This window comes from Apodemus sylvaticus, chromosome 10 (genome assembly GCF_947179515.1).
Source record: "Apodemus sylvaticus chromosome 10, mApoSyl1.1, whole genome shotgun sequence".
Classification (NCBI taxonomy): domain Eukaryota; kingdom Metazoa; phylum Chordata; class Mammalia; order Rodentia; family Muridae; genus Apodemus; species Apodemus sylvaticus.
Window position 1 is genome coordinate 23,504,088 of NC_067481.1, and position 12,666 is coordinate 23,516,753.

At 41.6% G+C, this 12,666-nt stretch overlaps 3 protein-coding genes across 3 annotated transcripts; all 3 read left to right on the forward strand.

Annotated features, from left to right (window-relative positions):
- Positions 1–805: 805 nt before the first annotated feature.
- Positions 806–1,102, forward strand: LOC127695317 (keratin-associated protein 3-1). The gene has a single exon (XM_052197375.1). The coding sequence runs from the start codon at positions 806–808 to the stop codon at positions 1,100–1,102; it is 297 nt and encodes a 98-aa protein (XP_052053335.1).
- Positions 1,103–7,894: 6,792 nt separating this feature from the next.
- On the forward strand, positions 7,895–8,194 carry LOC127693682 (keratin-associated protein 3-1-like). Its single transcript, XM_052194717.1, has one exon. The coding sequence runs from the start codon at positions 7,895–7,897 to the stop codon at positions 8,192–8,194; it is 300 nt and encodes a 99-aa protein (XP_052050677.1).
- A 2,448-nt stretch (positions 8,195–10,642) lies between these two features.
- LOC127695321 (keratin-associated protein 3-2) lies at positions 10,643–10,942 on the forward strand. The gene has a single exon (XM_052197379.1). It carries the CDS (start codon positions 10,643–10,645, stop codon positions 10,940–10,942), a length of 300 nt encoding a protein of 99 aa, XP_052053339.1.
- Positions 10,943–12,666: the final 1,724 nt, after the last annotated feature.

Genomic DNA, 12,666 nt, shown 5'->3' on the forward strand with positions numbered 1-12,666 from the left:
AGGAACACAGTACCCTTTCATTCTTAAGTTCCAACAAAACTCATGTTTGAGTGATAAATAATCTAAGTGCATAGTGCAATCAGATGAAGTTATAAGGGTACTTACTGGTCCTTGTCACCCATACAGCTCTTACTGGCCATCCACATGGCCCCTCCAGAGTCATCATTCAAAGCATGTACAAATGGACAGAAAATGAGAGATTTTCTAGAATTCTATAGAAAAGTACTTCTTCACCCATTCCCCAACCTGTTGTTTATTAACTCTATCTACTCCTTTTTAAGTCAATGCCTTGATACCACCAGACATAAATCTAATTTTTTTCTTACATTTTTAGTCAGAGAGTCTAAACTATCTCATAGAAAACCATGGTTGCTGGAAGAAGAGAAATCCAAAATGCCTATGTAGTCTTCGTCTGTAAAGTAGACATGGAGCACAGGGAATACCTGCCATTCCAAGCTACTATTAGTGATGTGGAATGATTAGAAGATAATGGCTCAGAGTCTTTGAAGACCAAAATGATGAAGCTCTCTGTGCAATGACAACTGGCCAATGTGAAGAGTCCTTACTTGACAACAAAACAACCTGAATCCCTTTTATGAGGTAAGGAATGTGTCTTAGGTAATAAACACTTAAGTAATTAGATGGATTTTATGGAAGCAGCCATAAACTGAAACATGGGGAAAATATCTTGGCCATAGGTTGACGCCCAGGGAGGCAGGTATATAAGAGCCAGGGCAGACGACAGAGCATTCAGACATCAACTGACTTTTCCTCTCAACCTTACCACAACCCAACTCCCAAAGCCATGGCTTGCTGTGTCGCCCGCTGCTGCAGTGTCCCCACCGGCCCTGCCACCACCATCTGCTCCTCTGACAAGTCCTGCCGCTGTGGAGTCTGCCTGCCCAGCACCTGCCCACATGAGATCAGCCTCCTGCAGCCCACTTGCTGTGACCCCTGCCCCCCACCCTGCTGCCAACCTGAAGTGTACGTGCCAACCTGCTGGCTGCTCAACTCTTGCCACCCAACTCCCGGCCTGAGTGGCATCAACCTGACCACCTACGTGCAGCCCGGCTGTGAGAGTCCCTGTGAGCCCTGCTGTTAAACAGTCAGTCTTCTTCCCAGGTTCAGTGGCCTGGCTGCTCAGCGTTCTCCCCATCACCTGCCCTTCATGAACTGCTTCCAGTTGCATCAAAGCTTAATCAACCCCAAGGCCCAAGAACAGGGGCCCATGGACATGCTTAAATTCTTAATGCTTTATTCCTTTGGGAACAGATGGACGCCTTCTCTCTTTTAGGCTCTGTCCCTGCCTTTTTGAGGGAGAACCATTTGGACTATTCATTAATAAACTTCATTCTGGCTTAGCATTCATGGCCTCATAGCTGTTTGTGTCTGTGTTTCCTCTTAGGGAAAGTGGAATGCCTATCTTTGGTCGGCAGCAGGTTCTTATACAACCCAATACCCATCCCAGCACAGTGAGAAGTCTTATGTGTGAACAGTTTTCCCCTTTAGAGTGGGAGAATAGCAAATGTGTAAAAGCTTTAGCATTTAGAACTAGTTTGCCTGGAAAAGCTTAAAGGTAAATAAATAGAAATTACATAGCATCGAGCATAAAGGAATTGGAAACCAAAGGCATGTAAGTCAACAATATTATAGATCAAGACGCTTGACATGAAACTGCTTTCATTTTTAGGTATTTTTTTTTTACCACACTGTCTTATGATAGCTCCCTAGGCTGTAATTTACATCAGCCAAACACTTATTACTCTTGTATTTATTGCAAAAAGAAACAAGCAAGAATTCCCACCCTTGAAGGATCCTATAGAAACGGCTTGGATGAATGCGTCTTGCCGAATAATTGGTTTTATGTAAATATCACATTTTTTGTTTCTTGCTCCAGCCAGTCAGGGCTCTGTAAGTTTACAGAATAGCCCCAACTATTCTTAGAAGTTGATTGGTTCAAGAGGCATACGCATGCTATCATGTCACTGAAATATCTGTAATACATTAGAGCAAAACGAAGTATTCTTTATACAACAGAAATAGCCATGACCTTCTGATAGCACTAACAGACATTTCTCTTGGGGTAAAAAACACCTCTGTGTTGACCATTATGTTATTTCCTTAGTTGTGATGGGGAAATCTACGTACAGTAAGATCTTCCAAGAAAATACTCAGAGTGCTACAATCTAGTAGCATGGTTAAATATTTTCTTACCTGGGACCCTCTCTGTCTTTCTATCTATCTATCTATCTATCTATCTATCTATCTATCTATCTATCTATCTATTTCTTCTGAAATCTGTAGCCTGGCATCACAACATCCTAGCTGACCTTGTTATGATCCCATTCTCCGCTTATGTCTCAGAACTGCTATAAGAACTGAATGACCCAAAGGACAGAGACCACTTCATTTATAGCAGTGAGCTGTCCCAGGAGAGCCTCTTGCTGTGACTTCTACCAGATATTCCCAGCTTTCACTCCAAAAGGACATTCTTCCATTTGGAAAAACATGCATTTTTCCCCAGATGAATTTCCTAGATATTTTTTCAAAGTTCTTCATTTTTCATTTTTTGCTCATCGATGTGTTAAGTATTGGTATACATGTGGTGTCAGCATTTATATTGTAACCATCATACCCATTTGTCCTTATAAGGGATAAATGTTAGTCTTCATTATTTTATATTAAAAATAGCCCTAAATGTGTTACTACAATTGATAGCATTTTGTATAGGCTCTGCCCCACAGTTACCTGGCAATAGCCAGGTGTGCCTAACTCACTATAAAAGGGAATGCTTGCCCCCTCCTCCCTCTCTCTCTCTCTCTCTCTCTCTCTCTATCTATCTATCTATCTATCTATCTCTATCTCTCCTTCTTGCTCTTACTCTGTCCTCTTGCCCCTTTGCCCTATCTCCCCATTCCCCTCCCCACACTTTCTGTGTGCTCATGGCCAGACTCTACTCCTCCATTCTCTCTCTTTCTTTCTTTATGTCTACTACCCCTTCAACTCCCCTCCCCATGCCCTGAATAACCTCTATTCTATACTTCCCTCAGGGAGGGAGGGAGGGGGAATGGATGCCTCAGCATTGGCACCCCCTTCCCCCACACCTGACTGTACATCCACCAAACATATTCCTTCTCTATTTTTTAATAAAACGCAATAACAACAGCCACATGGTTTAGGATGCAAAGGCCCCTTGGATCAGTGCAAAAAGCCTGCTGCTTCAGGCTAGGCTACTTCTGTGGCCCTGAACAAGTTTCATAAGCTTTCTGGGTCTGTAGCCTTAAGTTAGTAAAATGGGTTTGTTAACCAGATCACATTTAAAGTATCTTCCAGTTTAAACACACTGCATTGTAGATTTTTCCAGAAACACTTCGGATAACAAATCCTTTGTGATGGTTAATTTTGATTGCTAACTTTACCTAGAAGACAACTTTCTGAGCAAGTAATTAAATAAACTAGATTGGGTTAAGAGGGTTGGAAAGTCCTATCCTAAACATAGGCTGTGCTATTATTATCCCATGGGCTGGGGGGCTGGACTCAATAAAAGACAGAAGCCAACTAGAACCTCAGCCCCCCCCTCTCTCTCTCTCTCTGTCTCTGTCTCTCTCTCTCTCTCTCTCTCTCTCTCTCTCTCTCTCTCTCTCTCTCTGTGCATGTGTGTATGTGTGTGTGTGTGTGTGTGTGTGTGTGTGTGTGTGTGTGTGTTTCCTGACAGATACTCCACATTTCTGACACCACACTGTCCCCACCATGATGTTGTATTCTCAAAACTGTGAGCCAAAGTAAACCTTCCCTTCCTTAAGTTGATCTTATTGGGTGTTTTATCCCAGCAAGGGAAAAAGCAGCACATTGTCTATCCCCCTTGCCACCCCCACTCTGCCTGGCTGCCTTTACTGCTTTCAACTGTAGTTACTAAGGCTTGGTGATTGTCCTGGATGCCCTAGCAGGTAGATATCATCCATGCCAGATCTTATTTGTCTTTTAACAAAAATATCTCTAAAGGATAATAGTCATTCCCCTCCTCCCATGTATAGATGGGAGAAACCAAAGCTAAGAAAGACTAAGCAACTTCCAAAGGTTCCAAAACTCACTAATGACAAAGACATACTTAAATCCATAATCTACCAGAACCCCAAATTCCTTCTTTTTCTACCATGCTAAATCCACCCACCTTCCTTCCAGATAAGAACAAAATGTTCTTGTAGATGGCCCCTAATTCAGCAGAACATATATACCACTTGATACACACCTCTGCAACCCCTTGAAATTGTAGGCTTGGCTCTGTAATATCAAAGTTTTTCAGCTTTCTTCATGGGTATAACAAAACAATATAAGTAGAAAATATAAGAGAAAAGTTTCTAAAGTAAGAACAAAACATATTTTTTTTTCAGTCGGACATAAGGACTGACTGGTATCATCAGTACTGTTTTGCTGTCTAAGTCATTCAGCTTGAGTTAAAGTGCAGACTATTCGGCAAATATGATAGTAACTTTCTTAAGTGAATTTCAAGGACCCATAGCAAGGCAAAAACAAACTGCCCACAAATTAAGTAACTATGTGTTGATGACAACAGAATAAAGAGCCAAGGAGTTGCATCTCTTCTTCAGATTGTCCCTGACACCCAACTTTTCCTTCCATTCTCACTGATTCAAGACTAATCTAGACCTGTTCTGCCAGAGGGCCCCAAATGACCTTGATTTACATAATCAGTGCTCCTCCTACGCAAGTTGTACCTGTACTCTGATACCCTTCTTGTCCTTTTAAGTATTATTTCCACTGAATTGCTCAAAATACTGTGATGACTCAAGATTTCTGTTTTTACTGAACCATGATTCAGCTCTCCGGGGAGACAAATGGGACCCTCTATAGCCAGTGCAATCATTCTCACAGAATCTGGTGTGCACTCTACTCTACTGACTGAACCATCTTCCCAGCCCCAGCCATATGAATTTCTAATAACTAATTTTTCTTTAGATTTATAGAGCCCAAGATATCCAGTGACCTACAGATAACAGTAGTCAATATATGTGTTAATAAATCAGATAACTCAAAAATTATAAGAATTATAAGTACCCGGGTGCTAGTCAGTTGCATATACATTCCCATAACTCCTCACAAAAGCCTTGCTCCTGAAACCCCTAGAACAGTGGTTCTCAACCTGTGGGGCTTGATCCTTTGGGGGTTGATTGACTCTTCTACAGGTGTGGCCTAAGGCCATGATAAAGCACAGGTATTTAAATTATGATTCATAGCAGTAGCAAAATTGCAGTTATAAAGTAGCGATGAAATAATTTTATGTTTGGAGGTCACCACAACATGAAGAACTGTATTAAAGGGTCATGGCCATTTGTTCCAGAGAACCACTGCTCTGGGACAATAGCCTTTCTAGGACAAAATTTCCAGTCTTCTAACCTACAAGCTTGTGACTGGTAAAGCTCTCCCCTCTGCATCACTGCCTCAGGCTTAATGGTTTTTTCAAGTACCCCAGGATCAGAACTTCCATGGTTATAAGAATACTGCCATTCAGCACCCAGAAGGCAAAGCTCTGTTCTGATGCCCAGCCCCCAAATCTCTGTTCAGATAACAATAATACCACGCCTATTCCAGACTTAGAGCTGGTGGCTGTTTCTTGTATAACTCCAACTTCCCCTCTTTGGACGTTTCAATCCTCTGATAGCCACTTAGCAAACATTCTAAATTAAAACTCTCCCTTTTGAAGTACCTCTCACAAGGCTGAACCTTCGCTTGCTTCCTGAGTCAAGGTGCTACACGATCACCACACAACAGCTGCCACTCACCATGGCTTGATACCTCCCTTCCTTTACTATTTACTCACGTGTTCCAGCCTCTACAATCCACCACATCACCTCGACACTCAGCTAGGACTGGAGATAACAAAATGAATAAGATGTCCTTGTTTTGAAAGGGATTGTAACCTAGGGGGGAAATTGTGAACAAACTATGCAGCAAAGCACTATGGGTAAATATGGCATTCAACAGAGGCACAAGAGTAGGAGTGACCAATTTAGTGAGGGTTGAGGGCTGAGGGTAGGGCAGGGCACAGTTTTGATGGGGAAGCCATTGCTTTTCTTTTATGAAATGCACTTCTTTTTAAACACTTCTGATAAAAGGCCTCAACATGGTTCCTCCACAAAAGCCTCTTCAGTCACGCCAGCCCTCCATTATAGAATTTTCACCTATGGGACTTCTCACAGCAGCCTCAGGAGCATCTGCCATGCCTTGAATAATATTTTTCTTGCCACACACAATGCTGGAGGCTTTTATCCTAGTAATGAGACTATAGTGGGTATTTACTATTTTTTCTAGACTTGCGGTTGAAAAACTGAAGTCCAAATAAATTAAATAACTTTATGTAGGTCTGACAACTCTTAAGATATAATGCAATGAGCTCTAAAACTTCCTCGTCGCTTGCTTTGAAACTCCACAGCTTTACCAAGTTCTTGATTAAGTGTCTTTAGGATCATATGCTAAAATATTAATAATGGCTTCCATCAGATTGTGTTCCCTACAAGCACAGGGACCATCTATATCTTCTATTCCCCTGCCTCCACCTCACCCTTGAGGACATTGTAGACATAATGTTATTGTGTACTGTGTAATGATTATCCTTGTATTACTCACATACTGATTTCTCCCGTATCTGGTTGCAGTCCAGGCATGGCATGACAATGCTTACCCCAAGGATCTCCTGCTTGAATGTTGGGTAGACATCGCTCTCCATTTATTCTCTGACTTGTCAATAAAAGCTGAACAGCCAATGGCTGAGCAGAAGAGAGAACATGGCTGGACTTCCAATCCCAGTCAGGGGAGGGAGAGAGAGAAAGAGAGCGAGAATTTGCCACAAGGAGAGAGGGTCAGAAAGACTCCATGGGAACATAGCTGGGGCAGAGAGAGTCAGACCAATACTAAAATGCAAATATCTCAGGGATTTTGCCTGGGAGGTAGCCAGATAAGTTTAGAGGAATAGGATAGATTAATGAATGCTCAGTTACTATGCTTCAAAGATTATCAAATAAATCTTATAGTCTCTATCTCATTTATTTCGGGAGCTAGCCTGAATATAGAAAAGCTTATCATTTTAAAAAATAATTTTACAGGACATACTAGAGATTCAGTGAGCACATGACTTCCAGTGAATGGATTTGCTAACCAATGGCCGTTACTGTGGTCACACACTGACTTAAACCATGAAGTGTTAGCACTCTAGTGGAATTACAGTGGAAGGCACTTACAAAAAGGTGTGCATCTGCCTGATCACTGGCAGCACTAAACATGACTTCGAACAATGGAAGAGACAGGTCAGTAGGTTCGCTTTTGTGAAAAGCAAAACCTTTTCATGCTGGTTTGCAAAGAAATGCAAGCGCACATTTTTCAGACTACATATCATCTCAAAACCCTGTATTTTAATCCACTTCAATTTGTAGTTAAAATAAGCAGCACCTTGTAAAACTAAAGGCTTGTTCATGTTCATATTTGCTTGCATGTCTAGATGATGTCATGGTAAAACATAGAAAATCATCTAGCAAGCTCTGCTGTCTCTAAGCACAATCTCGTTGTGTGTCTTCAATATTCATTTATTCCCTCTGAACCATGCAAAGACACACTATGTGACTGGAAGAAAGAAGAAGAAAAAGCTGCAGCAAGAAGCAAGTTTGAGAGAAGCAACACAACAAAATAAAACTTCAAGAGTGCTTGTCCCGTGGCTGATAAAGAAGACACTGCGTTATTTATGTGGAGTTGTACAAACACCAACAAGGAAGCATACTGAGGGCTGAGGCCATGTTCCCTGAAATAGGTGGGTATAAAAGGCCCTCCAAGGGCAACTTCGTGGAAGAACACCTTCCTCAGCAACAAAACCTGCTTCACTGTCACCATGACTGGCTGCAATTCCTGTCTGCAAGGATGCCGTACCGTCCCCATTGGCCCGGCCACCACCCTCTGCTCCTCTGACATATACTGTCCGTGTGCAGTCTGCCTGCCCAGCACCTGTCCACACAAGATCAACCTCCTTCAGCCCAGCTGCTGTGACACTTGCCCCCCACCCTGCTGTGTGCCTGATTCCTATGTGTCATCGTGTTGGCTGCTCAACAAGGGCTACTCTGCCCCAAACCTGAAAGGGATCTCTGTTTCCACCTGTGTTGAACCGTGTGAGTGTGACCCCTCTTGCTGCTAAATGAAAGCATGTAAAAAGCTGCCCTACCTTGCCCTAAGGATCTACAAAGGTTGCCACTGAGGGCTTCTTAGCAAATGGCTTTAGTGAGGCACCTTGGAACATGCTTTGACCCTGAGACTTCATTTTTACAGAAGTATTCTTTCTGTGTTTTGAACAATGATTTCAGATAAATGGAAAAAGATGTTCTAGATCTCCATATGTTAAAAGTAAATAAACGCCACTACTCCCCAAATCTTGTGTTGTCTCGGCGCCTAATGCTATAATTACCCAAGGACTCTTGACACAGGCATCATGAAGCCATAAACGTGTACAGCAGAATTATACTTTCTGATGACACCAACATAAATCTCCATAGCTGAAAGGAAGTCACACTGGGATACGCAGATACACGCAGAAGACTGCCTGACTCATAAAACACATTCATACTGAGCTTAAGAATTGTTTTTAAATTCCAAAATCAGCACCTACCTTTAACTTTTGTTTTCCCTGAATATGCAAACAAACTCAAATGTGTCCTTGAAGGCACAGCCAAGCTGGTCATTAGACATGCACACACTCACATTCCAGGCATGTCTCAGATGCCTCTGATGCCCAGGTATCTTCCCAAGTGCTTGAAGGAGATAAGCAAGACTAAGGACACATTTCCCAACATGGAAGGGCCCTGTGCAGGCATAAGAAAGAGATATAAGGGAAATGGCAGTGTGTGGCAGAATGAGACAGGTCTACTTGAGACAGCATGGAAAACTATGGAAACATCTAGAAGAATGGATTTATAAAGGAGGATGTGAGCCAGAGCCTAGAAAATGAGTAGATCTGAAAAGCAGAAAATGAGGACAGAACATTAGCAGCTAAAGTAGGAACCTGAGTGGGATGACAGACAGCACATCTTTCTTCACAGCAAAAGCACAGTATACAAACATTAGGCAAGCCACCCGCCCTTCCTACAGACCAAACATGGCACTTTACAGTGGCATTGTGTTCTAAAGCTTTCTCAGTTATCCTTCTTCTGTTAGACATGCGATGTTGGGTAAAACAACACCTCACCAAGGAATCTGTACCCTGCGCTTAATCAAAAAATGATTTGCCATTCAAAAAAAAAAAAAAAAAAAAAAAACTCTGTGCTTTCAATTCCACTGTCTGAGTGGTTTGTGCTGAAGAAATATGTGAAGATGTCAGAACCATTGCACATTAAGCATTGTGTGTCTCGCCTTCAGCCCGTAAGAAGACAAACCAAGGCCAGATGAGGTGAGGGATCTTAGAAGGCCTCTCAAAGGAATGTACTATCCAGTTAAAGCTCCAAGGGGGAAAAACAAACACATATGCAGATAAACATTCCTAACAGATGATTTTTAATAAAGTCCCTCATTCTGCCTTGTCTTGCCTTCTAAAACCCGCTGTTAACTCTGTGTATCACGTGATTTCTCTGATGGGAGCCCATTCTGCCCTATTTTAAAATGCAAGCGTCACTCCTGTGAAAATGAATGATGACCAGGTTAGTTTTCTTTTCATGACATCTGATCAAGGAGAACTGCAGAATTTTTTTTTTATTCTTTCCAATGGTTTTTATACGTAGGCTCATTTTTTAAGAATAAGAAGCTGTGGGAAAAATAAAATGTAACACACCTTTGAAAGGTCTCCAGACAAACAACAAAACAGAACAAAACATGTACTATAGATTTATTTTAAACAATAAACAAAAACAAAAGAAAATCTAACCTCGCAACATTGTGCTCCATTGCTTGCTCAGGAGCCTGAATTCATTATCAATAAATAAAGGAAATGTTTGAAATATTTAGAGACAAGTGGCCATATTCTTGATGGTTTCATTGAGTGGAAAAGTATCCAATTAATCCTTTGAGATAACATCATATAATGCATTCTATTGAAAACTAAGAAGAGCTGAGAAATTTTAAACCCTAAAGTTGTCCATGAGGGGCTAGAGAGTTGGCTCAGTGGTTAAGTGCACTAACTGTTCTTCTAGAGGTTCTGAGTTTAATTTCCAGCAACCACATGGTGGCTCACAACCATCTGTAATAGGATGTGATGCCCTCTTCTGGTGTGTCTGAAGACGGATACAGTGTATTCACATTCATAAAATAAATAAGTCTTTTTTTAAAAGTGCCAAAATGAAAGTTTGTCATTTGGTCAAATTACACACAACTTGGGCATGCCCAGAATTCCGTAAACTATGATGGTCTTATGACAAAATGACAGGTCCATGAGTCAAAACTCCAATTGAATTAATAAGGGCAGGAACTTTTAATAGTCAAGAAAATGCCAAACTGATTAGATAATCTCAATGGGAACAAAAACAAGACAGGAGGGAAGCTTTCTGATTGGACGCACACCCACTGGGGAAGGTATAAAACAGTCCAGACAGAGGGGACACATTTGAACCTCAGAAACTTCACCTTTGCAAAGGACTAAAGCCAACCAGACTCCAGCACCATGGCTTGCTGTGTCGCCCGCTGCTGCAGTGTCCCCACAGGCCCTGCCACCACCATCTGCTCCTCAGATAAGTCCTGTCGCTGTGGAGTCTGCCTGCCCAGCACCTGCCCACACACCATTTGGCAACTGGAGCCCACTTGCTGTGACAACTGCCCCCCACCCTGCCACATTCCTCAGCCCTGTGTGCCCACCTGCTTCCTGCTCAACTCCTGCCACCCAACCCCAGACCTGCTGACTGTGAACCTCACCACCTATGTGCAGCCAGGCTGTGAGGAGCCCTGTGTGCCAAGTTGCTGCTGATCTGTGGCTCCCCTGCTCCGCACCTCATGCTGGAAGACCCCAGGAGCTGCACAGCCGCTGTCCGCTAGTCTCAGCAGTTATCCCAACGCTAAAGTGGGCAGATGGCATAGCCGATGGAAACCCTATCTTTGTTTTTAAGGGCAAGAAATCAAGAATTTGCTTATGCAATCCAGATGAATAGTCATTTGATTGATTTCAACAGGTAAAATACCTTCCATTATGAAAGTGCTACCAAAATCTTTAAGATTTCAAACTATGGGAGTTCAGGCCATGATGCTTCTGGGATCTTACTTTCTGTATTGAATATTTTTAGAGGCAAAATAATCTCCTGATGGGATTTCTAATAAATTCTATTTCCCTGACCATAAGTGTTCTTTATTTATGTTAGTGTTTGGGATATTTTTCTTGTGTTTAATAGGTTATCTTTTATCATCATCATCATCATCATTATTATTATTATTATTAAAGGTTACAAATGAAGGCACCACCAGAACTAGCTTGCTGGCATACCTTCCTTACTTGTGGTCTGTCTTTACTATCTGTCTTCTCTCCTTTCTCTCAAACTCATCGAATCCTCAAAACAACACTACATAATGATATGGGCAAAACTGTTCATTTGTCATTAAATGTTCTCAAAATTACAAAGTTAGTTACTAAGGCAAGCAGAACTTAACCGCTGGCATGTCTGATTCAAAGGGCCAATTTTTTCCCACATCATAAGACCCCAAAGAGATGAAGAAACCAATCAGCAGCTTTGACACATATTCAAAACATGCTTGAAAAAAATGTAAAAAAGAAAAAGAAAAAAAAGTAAGATTCTTCAACAAAGTCATAACATCCAATTTTGACCAAAAGGGGGTAAATTGGCTCTAATCAAAATTGACAAATATTTAGCTATAAGAGCTAGATCACTTCAATCTTATTTTCAACTCTAGCATCAGGACAGGAACACATGCCACCTGTTATCACAGAAGTGATAGTCTATTAGTCAACAGGATGACAGCTGCTTTGGGATGACAGACTGAGAGCTAGAGGAAGAACTTCCATCAAAGCCTGGACCTCCAAAGATCGGGAGCCTGAGGCAGGAGAATAGAGAGGTTAAGACCAAGCTGGGCAACACAGGAGAGTCTATCTGAGAAAGAAAGAAAGAAAGAAAGAAAGAAAGAAAGAAAGAAAGAAAGAAAGAAAGAAAGAAAGAAAGAAAGAAAGAAAGAAAGAAAGAAAGAGAGAGAGAGAGAGAGAGAGAGAGAGAGAAAGAAAGAAACGAAGGAACGAAGGAACGAAGGAAGAACATTGGCTAATTAAATCCATTAGCTGATTGTATAAACATATATAAACTTATATGATAGAGAAAATCCTTTTTCTGGGCCTAAAAAGAAAGTGTGGATGGATATCACACATGTATTGGGTGTGTAAACTTATACTATACAATATAGATACACATACAGACAAACAACACATATAGAAAGACAGATGTCAAATCTGAAAAAGCCCTGAGACAAAGCCAAAGGAATGTTTGTGTGAGAAAAAAATCCTTTATTTTTACAAATAAAATTTTACAGACATGGCAGCTCGTTGCCACTGGCTCCTATATTTAGTCTTTAGCGAGTGAGTCGGCAGATGATCTCAGGATTATGTCACCTCTCTAGGTCTCACTGGCTTCGCTGACAAGTGTAGTAGTTGCCATGTCTCTAGGCCACTGAAGAGAAAAGACTTTCATAAAC

Coding starts and splice junctions, on each gene's coding strand:
- LOC127695317 (XM_052197375.1), top strand. CDS start 806: ATGGCTTGCTGTGTCGCCCGCTGCTGCAGTGTCCCCACCGGCCCTGCC.
- LOC127693682 (XM_052194717.1), top strand. CDS start 7,895: ATGACTGGCTGCAATTCCTGTCTGCAAGGATGCCGTACCGTCCCCATT.
- LOC127695321 (XM_052197379.1), top strand. CDS start 10,643: ATGGCTTGCTGTGTCGCCCGCTGCTGCAGTGTCCCCACAGGCCCTGCC.